The 18,149-nt window shown below is 38.8% G+C and overlaps 1 protein-coding gene across 3 annotated transcripts in view; it reads right to left on the reverse strand.

Annotated features, from left to right (window-relative positions):
- DCP1B (decapping mRNA 1B) overlaps positions 1 to 16,230 on the reverse strand; it is a 57,429-nt gene extending 41,199 nt beyond the window's left edge. For 2 of the 3 annotated variants that reach the window (XM_026717897.2, XM_026717820.2), the window contains exons 1-3: positions 16,050 to 16,230; positions 12,328 to 12,368; positions 5,430 to 5,557 (exon numbers count right to left, since the gene is read on the reverse strand). In XM_026717897.2, coding sequence (XP_026573682.1) covers positions 5,430 to 5,557; positions 12,328 to 12,368; positions 16,050 to 16,202 — 322 coding nt within the window. In that variant the 5' untranslated portion in view covers positions 16,203 to 16,230. The remainder of the gene's footprint in view (positions 1 to 5,429; positions 5,558 to 12,327; positions 12,369 to 16,049) is intronic. The other variant, XM_087935077.1, reaches the window with a different exon arrangement.
- Positions 16,231 to 18,149: the final 1,919 nt, after the last annotated feature.

Below are 18,149 nucleotides of genomic sequence, written 5' to 3' on the forward strand. Positions count from 1 at the left end.
AAACTGAAATGTTACACCTATGTGCCGAACTTGATGAAGGGGAAAAGCTTTTAAATGCATTAATTGCTTGTATGAGTCTCTCTCACAGCTTTAAAAAAAAAACCTTAAAAACTAAAATAAAATTCCATCACATAATCTTTCCCATGGGTTAGAAACTCTCCAATGAAGCTGGAAAAAATTTTGCCCAATGCAAAACTGGTACTAACTGCTGACAGTTTGCATACTTTTGTTATCTTAGGCTCTTGAATTCATCTCTTCTCACATGGCAGAGTTTTACTCTGATACAGTATTAAAGCATGAAGTTGTAGGCTAAAAGATTTACATCTGAATTAGGTATAATCTATATAGAAATAAAGGAAACGAAACATCTGTTGGTTTGGTATTTTTATCACTATTCACAAAACTGCTGAGACTAGTTAATCTATCATGTTTGCAGGTCACACGTAGCAGTTCTTTAAGATGTCAAGTAGACAGGTTTTCCTTTACAGTACCTGTTTTTTTAAAATCCTAGATGGTGTCACTAACCCTGAGTTTTTGGAGAGGAAAAGCTTGAGTTCTAGTCTTGGAGCAGTAACACCTATAATTGCCACGGATGAAAAGTACTACGGGTAGTCCTCAACTTAAAACAATTCATTTAGTGACCATTCAAAATTACAACAGCACTAAAAAGAAAGTGACTTATGACCATTTTTCACATTGCAGCATCCCCATGGTCACATGATTAAAATTCGGGCACCTTAATCCTAAGCACTTGACAGCTGGTGCATAGTTATGATGTTTGCAGGGCCATGTGATCTGCTTTGGCGACCTTCCAACAAGCAAAGCCAATGGGGAAGCCAGATTCACTTAACAACCGTGTCCCTAATTTAACAACTGCAATGATTCACTTAACAGCTGTGGCAAGAAAGATTGTAAAACGGGGCAAAACTTAAAAATGTTTCACTTAGCAACCTATTTTTGGGCTCAGTTGTAGTCATAAGTTGAGGACTACCTGTATGTGCCTTGAAAGATCAGTTGAAAAGCATACACAATTCTGTATTTTTTAGCCTCCAAGCTTTTGCTTAGAAAATATTCCACTCTTAACTATTTTATCATAATGCTGTTCAGACTTATATAAGGAAGACAGCAAAAAGTATTGTATATTCCACCTATTTACTTCTCATAATACCCACCTAAAATCAATGTTACTTGTTAACCCAATCTGAAATCTAAGTGAAATATATTAGAGATGGCTTGCTAAACCATCTCATTCATGCAGGTCAATTATTCACTAAGGTTATCATTTTGCTATTCAAAAAACTTTGTGTGGATTGCAACCAGAGAACTTTATTATTGGGTGACACTTCACAACTTGAAATAAGATTCTGGGAGAAATGTGTGGTTAACAAGCTCTTGCTATGGAATAAGAAAACTGAGCAAGAAAAAAACAGCATATGCAGGACAGCTGTTTAAGAACCCATCAATCATTTCTACTAATTTGAAAATGCAACAGCTGGATCAACTATTGAAACAACTCTAATCCAAGTAATGTTTAGAACTAAAGAAATATTGCTGGCAAGCTAATTTCACAGCATTCCCGTGACTAAACATTATTAACTATAGAGTGTGTTCTGAATAGAGTTACATCCACCTCTCCTTAAAATCCAGGTTTATGGTACAGAAGAAGTTCAACTGATTACCAGAGTTTTTGCAAAGCTACACAAATATTTTGATGCAGCCACTAATTTTTGCAAAGTGTTTTAAAAAGTGCTTTGCAAAGCCCATATCAATGAAACTCTTCTCTTCAAATCATTAAAACAGTATTTCTCGACCATGACATCTTGATGTTGTGGACTTCAACTCTTAGAATTCATAACTAACCATTGAAAATCTAATAATAATGCACTCATGTGCATGCTCTCTAAATGTCAAGAAACTACAATTCTCACCAGAGTTAACTAGCATAGCCAACAGTGATTGGTGAGTTTTAATCCAAAATCACCAGGTCTATGCAATGCCAACTCTTAATTTATATCACATATTTCCAATGAATAATCCACCTACTTTTTAAAATTACTTATTTCTAAAATTTTATTTAAAATATCACATTCTTATTTTATCATATGAAGAACTGATTAGCCAGCATTAAAATGCAGACAGACTGTTAGTCAAAATTATGCATTACAGAAATATAGTTCATAGAATTTAAGTACTAGCCAATAACAGGTCATAAAAAGGCAATTTTCTTACAGTAAGCAATAATTTTGCTTCCCAGCTACAGTTAGCTAGACCAAGAAAACAGCTATTATTGAGTTTATTTGTACTTACAGATGAAATGAAGCTGTTTTTAAATAAACATTTTGAATTGGAATAGGGAAAGTATTCACTGAAGGAAAATAGCAAACAATATATTCTAAGTAATTAACAATAAAGGTAAACAAGATTGCTTTCAGAAGATTACATCTTAGCATATTAAACTGAGATATCTGTTAAGCCCTTTGTCTATATATGCAGTTCTTTCATAACATGAGAAAATAAAACAAAAAGCCCTTAATCTTTTTGTTTTATTTGACTCAGCTAGGATAGCGGTATGACCTTGACTGATCTTGAAAATCTAGAAGGGTTATTACTTGGATGAGGGACCAGCCGCCTTAAATATATTTTACTTAATATATATTTAAGGGTGGAAAATCTGTGAAGAAAAACATATTTGTAAAGTCCTTGGTTTTCTCTGAGCTTTGCTTGCAGATGTTGTATTACCCAACTAAGTAACATCAGATTTCCTATCTGTTTATAAACTTGCCCTGCCAGTGGGGGTGCTGTTTGGTTTTATTTATGGGTAGATCATTGATGAAGGTATTGTTTTCTGCTGGACTGTTTGCCTGGTGTTAATCCCTGCTTATTTGGATGTTTGCTGCACCAAGTATTGCACAATTCAATCCTCACTACATATATTTTATCCTATTGAAACATTAGTCATCTAGAAGACAATGTAATTTTTCTCAACTTCTTCAAAAGTTGATATGCCAGCCAAATCTTCTATATACGGTATATAAAAGCAAAATACTTCTCATGCATCATCACAAAATCTCCAGAACCGTAAAGCCTACAAACTTGAAATTTGGCATGTATGTTCCTCTTGGCTTCTAGGTGCTCACTAAGAAAGGATTTTTTGAAATGACCATCAGATCATTAGTATTTCGTATACTATTATTAACATGCTCTGATGCTAAGAAGTTCTACTCCCCCTCCCCACCTGAAAAGAAATCTGTTCCAAATGCAAAACACAAGCAAAGGAGAGGAGTTTCAGTTTCACTGGAGCAACCAGCTTAAGTACACAACAGTTGAGCTAAGCCACACCCAGGCTCCTTGCTGTCTCCTTCTTGCTCACACAGCTGTTTCAGCTGTGTGAGCAAGAAAATACGGTTTCAGTTCCAAACAGCCCTCAATTCTCTCACATACTGATAGGACATTAGCCAGATGGAATACCAATGGATGCTGGTAGACAGAGGCAGAATTTTTCCCCTTATTTTTCTCCCCCAAAACTAAGCCCGACCACATAGTTTCATAGTGAAGTACGGGTATCGAGCTAGTGGCATTATAAACTGCGTTCAAAATGGTTAGGGATCCTCTTCCATAAAATTTCTTAAGACAGGAGGCTTTCCATGTATGACTAAAATGAGCTCCAGTGCCCCTTGTCTTTTAAACACCTTTGGGAGGGAGAATATTCAGGAGAGACTGAAGCACATACAGGATGTCCTTGACTTAAAGTCATTTGTTTAATGACCGTTCAAAGTTACAAAGGCACTGAAAAAAGTGACTTATGATCATTTTTCACATTTACGACCATTGCAGCATTCCATGGTCAGAGATTGCCATTTGGATGCTTGGCAATCGGTTCATATTTATGATGGTTGCAGTGCCTTGGAGCCATGTGATCACACCTTTTGTGACTTTCTGACGAGCAAAGTCAACAGGAAAGCCTGATTTAACAACTGTATTACTAACTTAACAACTTCAGTGATTCACTTAATAACTGTGTGGCAAGACAGGTCGCAAAATAAGGCAAAACTCACTTAACTGCCTCGCTTAACAACAGAAATTTTGGGCTCAATTGAGGTCGTAAGTTGAGGACTACTGTATCTCCTTGCCCGGTTTCCAGCTGCCTTTTCTAACAGCAGCTTTCCTAATCAGTGCAGACTAGGGGTCGCCAACCTTTTGAGCCTCAGGGACCACCAAACTCACAATTTTAAATCCCAGGGACCACTAACTGGTTCTGTGGGTGTAGCCTAATTTGTGGGTGTGGCTTGGTGGTCATGTGACTGGCTGGGCATGGCTTGTATGTAAAAAGAAATATTTATATAAATATTGATTTTTTTTTATTAAAAAAGAGCAACTTTTACCCAAAATCAGGCAAAGCAGGCAGGCAGATTGAGTTGTTCACAGAATCACAGATTCATTCAGAGATCTATCTATCTGCCAGCAGCTAGCTCAGTCTCTCAAATTTGCTTGCCGCAAGTCTGCACTGAATAATAGAACCTTCAGTCCTGAGGGAGCTTCGGCTGTGCTTAAAAACAGAGCCGAAGATCTAAAGATTAGCTAGAAAGCAAGAAATGCAACCATTTCCTGCTTCCTAGCTAATAATCTAAATCTCCCAGCACAGCAGAACAGATGATGGTCGAAACAAGCAAAAATAGCAACTTAGCAGGCAAGTTTGCTGGGTAAGGAGTGAGTGGGTGGGGAGGGTTCCTGCGGGCCATGTGGGCGGCGCAGCCTGGATTAACTGCTTTGGGGGTGGTGGTCTGGGGGTGACATTTCTCTGTGGCCCACCAAAATTTTCTCACAGCCCACCAGTTAGCCACTGATGGTGTAGACTATTAACATCTATTTTACAAGTCCACTCTTTCCTGGATATGATTGCTTTCATGATCAGAAGGAGATAAACACAAGTCAGCCATTCCTCAGGACAATTTACCCTCCTAAGTTTTACTATTGTTTGAGCATTTGTACCAAGACAAATCCCTTGTGTGTCCAATCACACTTGGCCAATAAATAATTCATTCATTCTATCTATCTAATCCAGTATTTAGGAGAACTGACTGACAGAACTGAGCCTACTTGCTTGAACATCTCCTTTGCATTCCATTTTTGGACCTTGCTATAGAGCTATAGAAATATGCAGTGTAATTATTAGCAATATTTAAAATACTTGCTTAATGGTTGTTTGCAAAAAAAAATTATGTGGATGTAGACAACTGCAGAGCTGCAGCCTAAGAAGGGGGAAAAACTTTACAATTTTCTTTAATCACTTCTACAAGGTATTGAAATATACTGCTTGATAAACTACTTAACATGTTTTTCTAAATAGATGAGATTGTTTAGAAGCAGTGTATAAGAAAGCCATTTTATATAGCAATTCATTTTGCTCATGTGTTAAGTAAGTTACTCACATTTAGCATTTCTGTAGAGTAGAAAAGGATCCTGCAACTGGAAATCCAGATCTTTTGTTATGGGTTCTGTCCGATTTTCCATGCTCAGCCTATTCATAATGGTAAATCCATACTTGGGCGAAGCTGATCTGAAAATGACCAATATTGAGACCATCAACTATCTATTAAAAATAAGTCAACTATAGTATGATAAATATTTTTAAAACTTTTCAAGTACCAACACTTTTATAATTAGCAATTTTTGAGAGTTCGAGGAAATTATTCTTCTGTCAAAAAGTTGAACTTTAACAAAGAGCTATTGCCTCAAATGCCAATACTTTATGGGCAATCACAGAGATAAAGGGGTTGACTTATTCTCCATAGCACTCGAGGGCAGGACAAGTAAGGGTCCCAAGTAATAGATCCCTAGCAAGCAAAACTCCAAGGCAAGTAGATTCCTCAAAGAATAGCTTTATTGGAAATATCATATTGGCTCATATCTGGTGAAAACCGACTCTGAAAACTCCCATGGTTTTCACCTAATTAAAAGCAAAAGTTTTCCTACTTTCTCGAAACAATCAGTCACATGGTCCAATCACGGTGTGGACTAACAGCCGAGTAGCATCACTCTGCCTTCCTCCGACTAGGTGTGAGAATGTCCTTGGTTTCCAAGAGAAAATATTTTGTTTTGCCTACAAAATCCCTTCTATCTCAAATCCCCCTCCCTATCCCTCAGCTCCAGTGTGGCAACACTGAAGCGGTCAAAAATGGCTTCGGAAGCTCATTACAGAGAGATTCTACCTGGAACTAAGGAGAAATTTAGAACAAAGAGCAATTAATCAATGGAACAGCTTGCTTCCCAGAGTTGGTCATGTTTCCTGTCTGGTTTATCTGGGAAGGCTGACACACCATAATTTTGTGGCTGAACAAATGATTAAGTGAAGACTACCTGTACATTTCCACTTCCCACAAACATTCTATGTCAGGATAGCCCTTCCAGTGATTTAAATATTTCAAATCCTCTTCTGTGTCTAAAATCTGAAATGCTGTATTGCACAATAGTGGACAATTGTAAATGAAACCCTGCCAGGCCAATTTGAGCTCTCATGGGGAAGAGGGGCCAAAAACTTTGGGTCGAGTTTTTTGGACTGATGGGAGAAATGAAAAAAACATACTAAATCCCACATAGCAGTCCCATTGAAGTCCCCACTTGTCATTCTGTGTCCTATAAGCATTGCCTTGTCCTTATCCAAAGGCAGTTGCTCCCTTGAGATGAGCTGTGCTGTGTCTTTCCCTTTGGGAAATCAGAAGCTCAAAGAAGTGAGGCAGGAAACCGGCCGATAAACCACAACTGAAAAGCCACAATTTGCTTGGAAGGAGCCACGGCAGTAGAGGAATGCAGAGTTGCTATATGCAAATATTGCAAATGGCAACAAGTCTGTCCAGCTGTTCTATGGATAGGATATTTAGCAATACAAATATTGTTTTAACATTGCATTATTCTGCACGATGTTTCCACTCAATTCTTGGTGATGTGCCGATGACAGATGAATATTAATGTCCGGTAATTGAAAAAGGTCTTTGCAGAATTGAGATGTAAATTGAGAGCCATAAGATGAGGTCACACAATTGACTAAGCCCCTGAAAACGTAGCCTAGAAACAGCTATGCAGTTTCCAGAGCAGTTGGTAGCTCTTTAGAACTAATAAAATGAGCCACCTTTCTAAACTGATCCACTATCAATAGAATGGTCACAAAAACTCTGCACATCAGGGAAATCAATAATAAAGTCCAGGGAAATTGTATCCTAGAGTCCAATGGTGGAACATAATAGCTGGAGTAAACTGGTAGGCTTAGCAGAGACATCCTCAATTCTATGACAGATATGACATGAAGAAATCTGTCTCTAACCTAAGATACAATAACTCAAAAACAGCCCCATGCCTTGCATTTTTATTGTACAGAATATAGAGATAACCATGAAGAAGTAATGCAGGACCACTTAAGTAAAACATCAGCTCAATTCTGAGAAAGAAGAACAGGGGATGAGGAAGAAACTCAAGATGATCCCACCTGAGTTTCTTTCTCATTCTTACTTTCAGGACTGAACATAGAGCTCCTGGGAGTTTTACTGCTCTTGCATTCCTTCTTCAAGGTTATTTCTGTACATATTATCATGGCTAAATTGCAACACCTCTTCCCAGAGAGGAAGAGCAACATAAAAATGACCACTGTGAAAAAGTTCTTCAGCCACAGAAAAAAAGGAGAAATCAATCTGCATGGTCCTATGGAAGCCATCTGTTGGAACTCTGACATACAGATCCTCTTGTTGTAGGTAAATCTGATTGAAAAGATTCACTATCTGCCACCTCCTGAGACTCTGAGCTTTCGGAATTTGTAACGTTCCAAATTCTTATGATCACAGTTCCACTCAATCAGGAGGAGACATCTTGGCTAAAATGCAGCCACAGCTCAAAGAAGAATTCAAGGCATCACTAGGCACAAGAAAGGACCAGCTGAGATCTGAATGGTGGAGCAGAGGCTGGGAGGACGAGTGAAGCTTCTAGCCATGGGAAGCTTCTTCTTGCGTGGATAGACTTAAAACTGCCATCTTTTTTTCAAAAGCTGACTTAGTCCTCTTGTACACTTAGCAAAATCTGGAAAGAAGCACTTATAAAAGTTGGCAAACCCCCTGAAGATGGACATTCCTTAACATTTCTAGGTCTCTGCTGTGTAAGAATGGGTTGCCCCTTGGCCAGATCCATCTGCACTCTTTGCCTCCTATGCTGGTAAGATCAGCTGCCACTTTCCAACTTGGCACAGAGCCTGTATTTGCATAGATGCTTTCACATATTCCTGACACGAGCAGATGCAATGATCCTCTGAATAAATCAAAATGTCATCTGAGTAAACTATACATATTTGTCCAGAATATCTCATTCATGAATTTGGAAAAGACAGCAGGGCAATTAACTAGACCAAAAAGCTCTACTCAAACTTGCCTGTAAGAAGGGTCAAAGACTGTTAAATATTCATGCTCCTCCTTCATTCAAATTGAATTGCAAGCTGCTCTTAAGTCCAACTTCGTGAAAACATGTGCTTTCTGAAGGTGGTCCAGCAATGTTGTGGTCTGCTGGCAGAGCCTGTTTTCACTTGCAGAGTGCTCAGGCCACCACAGGGGTCCCCCAACGCAAGTAATGCCATGCTGGCCACACCTACCCTGGCCATGCCCCCCCACAACCAAGGTCAAACACAACCCTGATGTGGCCCTCAATGAAATTGAGTTTGGTAGCCTTGCTGTACATGAAAGCCTAACTGCTGCATAAAAAGCCCCATCTATGAAATTAACTGTCACCCCAAAATTCAAGAATAATGATGACGGAATCTCTTATCTGTGGGCTGTGAATACTAACGAGGATTATAACTCTTTCTTTTCCAGAGGTCTACTAGAGATTAAAATATATATATAGTTGGCCATTTCCTTATGATTAAAGTTCCACCTTTTTTTTTTTTACATTTGTCATATAATCACAAATCATCAAGGCACTATCTTGATTCTTTTGACCCATCCAACAGAGGTCCCTCATTATAATCAAGAAATTTCCTAACCATTTCAAGATTTTATATCATCACTGAATCACTGTTCAGAAAGTAGTTTCTTTCATGTACGGTATTTTATTTTATTTTAAATTGACCTAATTGTTGTTTTATACTTATATAATTATTAATGGCATATGCTGAAAGAGCACACAATCCTAGGGTTTGCAGAGTAATAACTAGTTATACAAACAGTGGAATGTTGCATTGTCCCCAGATTTATTTTTTACAACCTTGAAGCCTCCTTCCAGTTTATTCGATTCTCCCCAAATAAAGCATAAAGCTACGGCTTTTACTTAGAATAAGCCCCATTTCTTATCAAGGCTTATAGGAATTGCAGGCCAATTGCCCTATTATGATAACACAAAGCTGATACAGAAGAAATTTATTCTATAGCTGCTTTGTCACCATTTCTCCTTTCCTCCCTGTACATTTTCAGCACACAGCAATTGAAACTTGTGGGACATTTTAATACGAACCCAAATTTAATACTGCTGAAAAGAATCTGAATAAATATCTGGGAAGTGTTTCAAGTTGAGAGTCCCAAAGGACATTTTGAGCCAGGAGACGGAATGTACAATACATGAAACTAGGCATCAACAACAAAAACGAAACAAAAAATGGAATTGAAAGAAACTAAACACAATGACAATCAAGCCATCGTCCTATCTGCAGATTGTTCACTTTGTTTAATTGTCACCTCCAATAGGATAACTTCTAATATTTTAAATCACATTTGTTTGCCCCTCAATTTTAGCAACAGCAATCTCTAATCCAGTTTAATTATCCAAATAGCCACAGCTGCAAAATACAATCTGTCATCACCATGCCTTCTATTTTTAACACATCGGACCAGTTATTTTTCAGGAAAAAAATGTGTGAATTTTACAAACATTTGTTTGTGAATACTTCATATGCAAAGCAAACAGGATGGGGATCATTTTATTTTATTTATTGGATTTAAAATGGCCCCTTGCTTCAGGCTAAATAAGCTCCAGGCTGATATTGCCGAGAAACCAAATTCAGATACTCTTAAAGCTTTTGGTGTCATTCCTTCCTTCGATATTGCAATCCCAAAATTCCTAATGACTTGCAATCGATGCTCAGTTAAATAATCTATATTCTGATAAAAACAAAATGTCACCTTTGCTATTTGTTGATTGTAATATTTCCACTTCCCTTTATATACATAAAAATTAAAGAGCCCTTACAAGCAGTAATTTTAAAATGAGATGTACAGATATTTAGTTTAAAAGGAAGTGGATTATGTTTAGGGTAGGGAGGACATGGCAAGAGAAAGTATGATTAGTCAAACCGGAATTAAAAAAAAAACACCTCCAGAATAAATGTTCATTAACATTTGCTGTGGAATTCATATTATGTTATGGAGAAAGTATAGCATGTGCATGTACACAGTGACAGATTTCGTTATTACTTTCCTTATTATGACTTATTCCTTCAGTATGCTAGCTGGACTATCTTTTGAGATTAAAACATATGAAGAACAGTTACAGGAACTGGGCATGGCTAGTCTAGTGAAGAGAAGGACCAAGGGAGACATGATAGCAGTCTTCCAATATTTGAGGGGCTGCCACAGAGAGGAGGGGGTCAATCTATTTTCCAAGGCACCTGAAGGCCAGACAAGGAATAATTGGATGGAAACTGAACAAGGAGAGATTTAACCTGGAAATAAGGAGAAACTTTCTGACAGTGAGAACAACCAACCAATGGAACAGCTTTGCTGTCGGAAGTTGTGGGAGCACCATCACTTGAGACCTTCAAGAAGAGATTGGACTGCCATTTGTCAGAAATGGTGTAAGGTCTCCCGCTTGGGCAGGGGTTGGACTAGATGACCTACAAGGTCCCTTCCAACTCTGATTATCTGTTATCTGAGATAAGGTCAGCGAATAAAAACAATTTGGTCACAGGTTCCTGGCTTTTCCACATCGCCACTCTAGATCAATTCAGCTTATTGTGAAGATTTTCTTACAAGAGTGCTTTAAGCGGATCACATTTTGGGGGGAGAGAGAAACGTCAGTTTTCATATATGGGGTGCAGTACCTTTTGCCAGGCCACTCACACTGGGTATTCATTGCCAAAAAAAAAAACAACTTTAATTTTTGAATGGGAGCTACCCAGCCAGCTTATTATAAAATGTGAAGCTACATACATGTTTTAAATAAATAAATACAGGAAATGAAAAATGAGAATTGCATCAAAGTAAAGAGGAGTTCTACAGAGGGGGAGGGGAGTTTGTGCTTAAGGAGCCCCAAACTGCCCAACTGAAGTGAAGGGTATAAATACAGGTGGTCCTCCACCTAGGACCATAATTGAGCCCAATGTTTCTGTTGCTAAGTGAGACACTTGTTAAGTGAATCTTGCCCCATTTTACGAACTTTCTTGCTGTAGTTGTTAAGTGAATCACTGCAGTTCTTCAGTTAGTGACACGGTTGTTAGGTGACTTTCCCCATTGATCTTGATCGTCAGAAAGTGGCAAAAGATGCTCATATGACCCCCAGGACACTGCAAACATCATAAATATGAGTCGGTTGCCAAAGCTTCTGAATTTTGATCATGTGACCATGCAACAGTCGTTAAGTGTGAAAGATGGTCATAAGTCACTTTTTTCAGTGGCGTTGTAACTTTGGACAGTCACTAAGTGAACTGCTCTAACCTGTAGCATGATCTCAGAAGCAATTTCTTCTTGAATATCAACTATAGGCTGTAACTCTCTGGATGACCATTAGATGGCAGCAAAGGAACACGGAAAATTAATTTCCTGCTGCCCCGATTTTTGCAGCCAGATCTGGAAATCTTAACTATCCCATTCCATGCCTGGAGGCAGAGTTCTGACTTCAGAGGAAGAAAGAGATTATTCTCATGAATGATGGCATCAAAAGATTGCCGGGGAAGATTAGATTGTTAGTAGGGGCCCTCTGGCAGGGCCGTTAAACACAGCAGAGATTTGCACCAAAGAAAGAGCCACACAAATATAATCTTCCACTGTCTGCTACATAATACTAGGAAGAAAACCTATTCTTTCAATGATACTATTTTTCTAAAAGGAGACGCAGTGAAGGATTTCGTCCCAGGGTATATAATAAATTTGCTGAGCGGGTTATTTTAAATATTGTATCACCCTATTAAGACCCAAGTGAGGAAATTTTATTTGGTGTTTTGATAACTGCACCAGGGGAAAATAACATTTTGAAATGTGCAACGGCTGATTCAAACAATTAATTTCTTTGCTCTTTCTCTTCTGCTTTGATAATGCAATGACTTAACAACTTTAATCAGAAGAAAATGTTTTAACGGTCTCTCACCTTGTACACACGAATAGTGTTCCTTCCACATCGGTCTTCTCCTAAAATCAAATTAAAATTGGTTAGTTGTTTGACCGATGTGCAAATGTGCCATCAAGCTATTAAAAAGTACATTTTGTAGAGACAAGTAATGTATGTTTTTACATTTTTAAGTGATACCGCTGCCTTTTTAGCACATTAATGTACGCCAAAACATACAGTATACTTTCTTCCCCAGTAGTTCACAATCTTAAAACTTGTCTGCTGAGTAAATGCTCCTAAAATGAAACATTTCCTTCACTAGGGAACATTAAGGACAATTTTTAATTGTTTTGTGATAGCAGCCATTTCTCTATATTTTGAGAATTTTACTGAATTATATTACTTGTGGTAAATGTCCTGTATTAAGACTCTATACTCTAGAAAACAACAGGAAACACTAACAATTTCTAAAAATGCTTTCATTACCAAATATAACACCTGGAGCCTGTAAGGAATTCCCATGGCGTAAGCTTTATCATTGCCCTATAAATCATGACAAGACATTTGTTATCCATCTGATTTTAAAATGCATCAGAAAAGTGATATGACTAACAATTTTTGCAATAAAATATACAATTGACCGATATCCCATATTTTAAATTTAAAACAAATTTATATGCAATGTAGCTGTGCTTGTATTGACAAACCATATTTCTGAAAGCATGGAGGAAACCTGATCACAGAAATATATTAACAAAGAGACAGAAATCCATTTTCCTGGGTATAAATATGTCTGGGCAGTTATTTAAAAAAGGCTTTAATAAAGCTTCACATAATAGCTGTCAACATAAAAAAGTAAAAAGATTATGCAGAGCAAAGTAGAAAGCATAACAGGGTAAAAGAATTAGTGTGGTTATCAATATTTTTATATATCCTATACCAGGGTCCCCAATCCCTGGTCCGTGGCCCAGAACTGGTCCATGGTCCATTGATAACCGGGCCACACAAGAACCAGGCAAGCACTAGCATGTAAAACTATACCCTCTCCTCCCCATACCTGCCACCAGTCTGCTAGGCCAGAAAGATTGGGGACTGCTGCCATATATAACAAGAGTTTAGTCTTAATTTGGCATTACCATTATCCTGAAAAATTGGCTGCCACGATATAAACAAAGATGTTGAGATGCTAGAAAGAATGCAGAGAAGAGCAACAAAGATGATTAGGGGACTAGAGCCTAAAACATATGAAGAACAGTTGCAGGAACTGGGTATGTCTAGTTTAATAAAAAGAAGGTCTAAGGGTGACATGATAGCAGTGTTCCAATATCTCGGGGGTTTTCACAAAGAAGAAGGAGTCAAGCTATTCTCCAAAGCACCTGAAGGCAGGACAAGAAGCAATAGGTGGAAACTAATCAAAGCCGTCTGGGTGACCTTATGCCAGTCACTCTCTCTCAGCCTAGGAAGAAGACAATGGCAAACTACTTCTGAAAATACTGCCAAGAAAACTGCAGGGACTTGTGCAGGCAGTCTCTGAGAATCAGATATGACTGAATGGGGAGGAGCGGGGTGGAATAGAAATTAGTTTTTCCTGGCTAAGTAAATTGGCTGCAAGTAATTTTTTTTAAAAGGAAAGGGTGAGAGAAGCAACTAATTCCAAATTAGAACTAAACCCTTCTGAGTGGGATGCCTGGAAACAAGATTATTCCACACCCAGCTGGATGGGGAGGAAAGGGGACACAAATGTCAAAAGTCATGTTGTGCCATAACCCACAAACTTTGTCCCTTTTGTCTTCATGACAGTTCAGACACAAAAGGTGGTGCTTACATTGCAAAAACATGATGTTGATTTCATTCTTTTGATAAAGCACTGTATCCTGCCAATGTCTGTGGAAGGCCAGGCCAGTGTATTCTACCTAGCACAGGGGTGGACAATTGATTTTGATCTTAAGGGTCTACATGAGAAACTGTGACTGTTGTGAAAAGTCAAAACATAAGGCTATGAAGGTAGACACACATGCAAGCACATATGTAATTGGGGGGGAAAAGAAGTCACCTTTAAAATAAAACCAATGTAGATGCATTATGTGTATGATGTACACTTATTTGCATTTGATTTCCAACTGAGCTCACATGGGCCAGACAGGGGCAGCCAAAGGGCCGGATATGGCTGTAAAACGCCCAGGTTTGATCTAAGAAATACATTTATCATTTCTCCCTTGGAAATAGGCAACAATCTGAAGCCAAAGCTTTTGGCTTATTCCTGGTGGGGTCAGTTTGGTCTAGTGGTAAAGGCACCAGGCTATAAACCAGGAGACTGTGAGTACCAGTCCTGCCTTAGATATGAAAGCCAATTGGGTAATCTTGGGCTAGTCATTCTCTCTCTCTCAATCCACCCCACCCCACAGGGATAAATGTTCTCTGCCTTGATTTAAATATTAAATAACACAGGCAGAATAAAATAAAGTTCAGCTCCCAATAATTATGCAGGCACACCCATGCGGTTTTCTTGGCACCATTATGCAAGTGTTTCTTCCAGGATTCATCATGTAGAACATCTAGTCTTGGATGCTAAGCGTCAACAATGACTTGATGGCACATAATCAATTAAAATTAAAAAAAACTTCCATAATAGGGATTTGTTTACTTTCCAGGCCAGCCTTCAAATCTGAAATTCTCTGGGGCTCCCATCTAGCCCAAAGCTCATTACTGAGGATGCACAGTGAAAAAACTTTTTTGCCATCAGGAGCTCCCTTACAGGCACTCCCCTCCTTGTCAGCTGAAAAGCACCTATCCCAACCACCAGTTATTAACCTCAATGTATTTATTTGGACAGTCCAATACTAGGTGACTGAAGGCTGAGTGCACTAAAAACAGGCTGGCTAGGGTTGTTCTGCACCATAATCTTATATTAGTGAGGAGATGGAAGTGAGGGATTTAGGACACTGATTTTCAGATCAACCTTATTATTAATTATTCTTGAAACTCATTAAATCTATCCTCAAGACTTTTTAAACTTGGTATTAGATGGTGGCTATGTCTATTTTGAATGGGAAGTTGACCGTGGTATGCAACTTTGGCTGCTCCTCCACTGGCAGGCTGCTCCCCCCTCCACTCCTCTCTGCTTATCTTGGCTGCCAGGGTAGTTCTGCTGGCAGATCCTTGGAGTTCATTAGCAGAAAGTGCTCCCTGATGCAAGAAAGGGGTTTCTGCAAGCCAAATGGACATGTGTGCTTCATTTAGACCTTGTGCAGATAATGCCTCTTTTGAAATAAGCCCAGGCAGCAAAGAAACAGTCAGATCTCATAGAAATAACAGAGTTGGAAGGGATGCTTCGAGGTCATCTAGTCCAACCCCCCCTCCCCTCTCGAGCAGGACAGCACAGCCTATTCCAAATCTACCTAGGCTCGAACTCACAGCCCTCTGTGAGTTCTACAAATAAAACGGGATTAAATTGGAAGAAGCCTCCCTCCTTTTAGCCATTTCGGTAAAAGGGCAATGATCGTTAACGATCTCCGCCCCAAATATAAAGCGAGGCAAATCTGAGGAGAAAATGAGCTCGAGTTTAAAAGCGAAGGGGAAATCGTTTAGAAGGTTTACGGGACCCCCCGCTGGAGTGGGCGCCACGTAAAGGCTTGAAAGACTCCTCCTCCTTCCGCTCCTATACTATGGAATTTACGGTACGGGAACGACAGCTACACTTTATTCCGTCTTTCTTACACTTTTCCCCACCACCGTCCCGGGATTGCGCTTCGCTCACGCACCCACTCACTGGCGCGATGCCCGAAAGTGTAGAGCGCCACCTGGCTGGCCACGTCCAAGATGTTGCTGATGTAGGGGTCGTGCCGCTGGAGAGCCGCCAAGCTGATGTCCAACCCCTTGCCCAGTGGGGCAGCCCCAGCCACTAACGCGGCCATCTTGCCTCCGAGAAAAATAACTCTCCGCGTTGGGAGCGGGCATAGCTAATCGAGTCCCGAGAAATAGATTGAACGCGACGGCTTTTCCACCGATCGGAAGCAATGGCAAAAAGTGGGGGAAATAAGGAGCCCCGGCAATCGAGCACCGATGGCCCTTAGCGCAGGATTGTTGCTACTGGCAACCCTTTCTAAGCTTTCCCTTCGCAGATCTCGGCTTTTGATTCCTCCCTCTAGTCATTTTTTTAAAGTATTTTTTTCAGCTAACTTAAAAAAAAAGAAGAAAAAGAAACCAACTCCGTGCGGCACTGATTTTAATCTAGGAAATAAAACGCAAATGCTTTGCAACTCCCCAAAATACTGCCAAAATGAGATAATCAATATGAAGAGAGCTCTTGCCCTAAAGATGAGAGAAACTTCAACATTGTTTGAATTTTCATGTTCGATTCAGATGGAGGAACTGGATAGTTTCCTATAATCTTGATATAGATACACTGAGAGCATTTGCACCAAGACAAATTCACTTGGCCAATAAAGAATTCTATCCAATATCTTGTTGCCAGGACTGCGGTCTTTATCCAGAAGACTTCTGTCTGCTGAGGGATTCTGGGAGTTGAAGTCCATAATTTTTTAGGAATGTTTTTTTAAAAAAACAAATACCATGCCACTAGGCTGATGCAAACAGCCCTGTTTTACAAAAAGTTAAACTGAAAATGAACCAGAATTCTGCTGCATTAAATTTTCTATAGATTCGTGGATCGGTTAGGAGATAATTCTGATAGCCACCATATAACAATAGATAATCCAGAAATTACCTGATCTTTCTCTAACAGCACTGTTTCTCATCCTTGGCCATTTTATTTTTTTATTTTTTAAATACTTTTTATTAAATATTTCCTAATAATTTATAACATATTAACACTTTCAACAATGTTACAGCATGATCAACATTCATATTCATATATTAGTTACTGTGTTACTTTTGTGTCTATTGTCTAACCAGATACACCAGGCATCCCAGACCAGATAATACTCCGTTTCACCTCTATCTTTTAACTCTAAGGTCAGCCTGTCCATCTCCCCGCCATTCAAAATCTTTCTTATTACTGTCCTCTCAAATGGTATATTATCCTATTTCCAGTACTGTGGTACACAATTCTGGCCGCAGTTGTTATATGTAAAATGATATATTTGTCTGTCTTAGCATAATCTCCCCTTAGATATAATTCTTTATTGGCCAGGTGTAATTTGACTCACAAGGAATTTGTCTTGGTGCAAATGCTCTCAGTGTATGTAAAAGAAAAGATACATTTGTCAAGAGTCAAGAATCATCAGGTACAACACTTAATGATTGTCATAGGGTACAATAAGCAATCAAATCATACTAGGAAATATAAATCGTAAGGATACAGTCACAAGTGGGAGGGGATGGGTGATAAGGAGTGATGAGAAGATTAATAGTAATAGTAGTGCAGGCTTTGTAAATAGTTGGACAGTGTTGAGGGAATTATTTGTTTTGCAGATTGATGGCGTTCAGGGAAAAACTGCCCCTGTGTCTAGTTGTTCTAGTGTGAAGTGCTCTATAGCTTCATTTTGAAGGTTTTATTATTCCCAATAAAAACAGTTCCGATCTGAATTCAATTTTTTTCTTTCACTATTTCCTCTACTCACTTTTAGAGTCTGCTCCAATAACTTTTGGCTTCAGACCTTATCCATCACATAAGGAAAAAAGTGCCCTGTTTACTTTTACATTTCCAGCATTTTGGGCTCCTGGATCGGAACATCTTTGCCAATTTAGCAGGGGGCAAATGCCATTTATAAAACATTTTTTAAAATAAAGTTTTATTTGGATTTTCACACATACAAAATACAAGTAAAACATCTTTTTTGAAAATAGCATGGTCCCGGGTTGAACTTCTTTATACACAAAACTCAATTTAATGCTCCTTT

This window comes from Pseudonaja textilis, chromosome 5 (assembly GCF_049901715.1).
Source record: "Pseudonaja textilis isolate UNSWEBS1 chromosome 5, rPseTex1.2, whole genome shotgun sequence".
Taxonomy (NCBI): domain Eukaryota; kingdom Metazoa; phylum Chordata; class Lepidosauria; order Squamata; family Elapidae; genus Pseudonaja; species Pseudonaja textilis.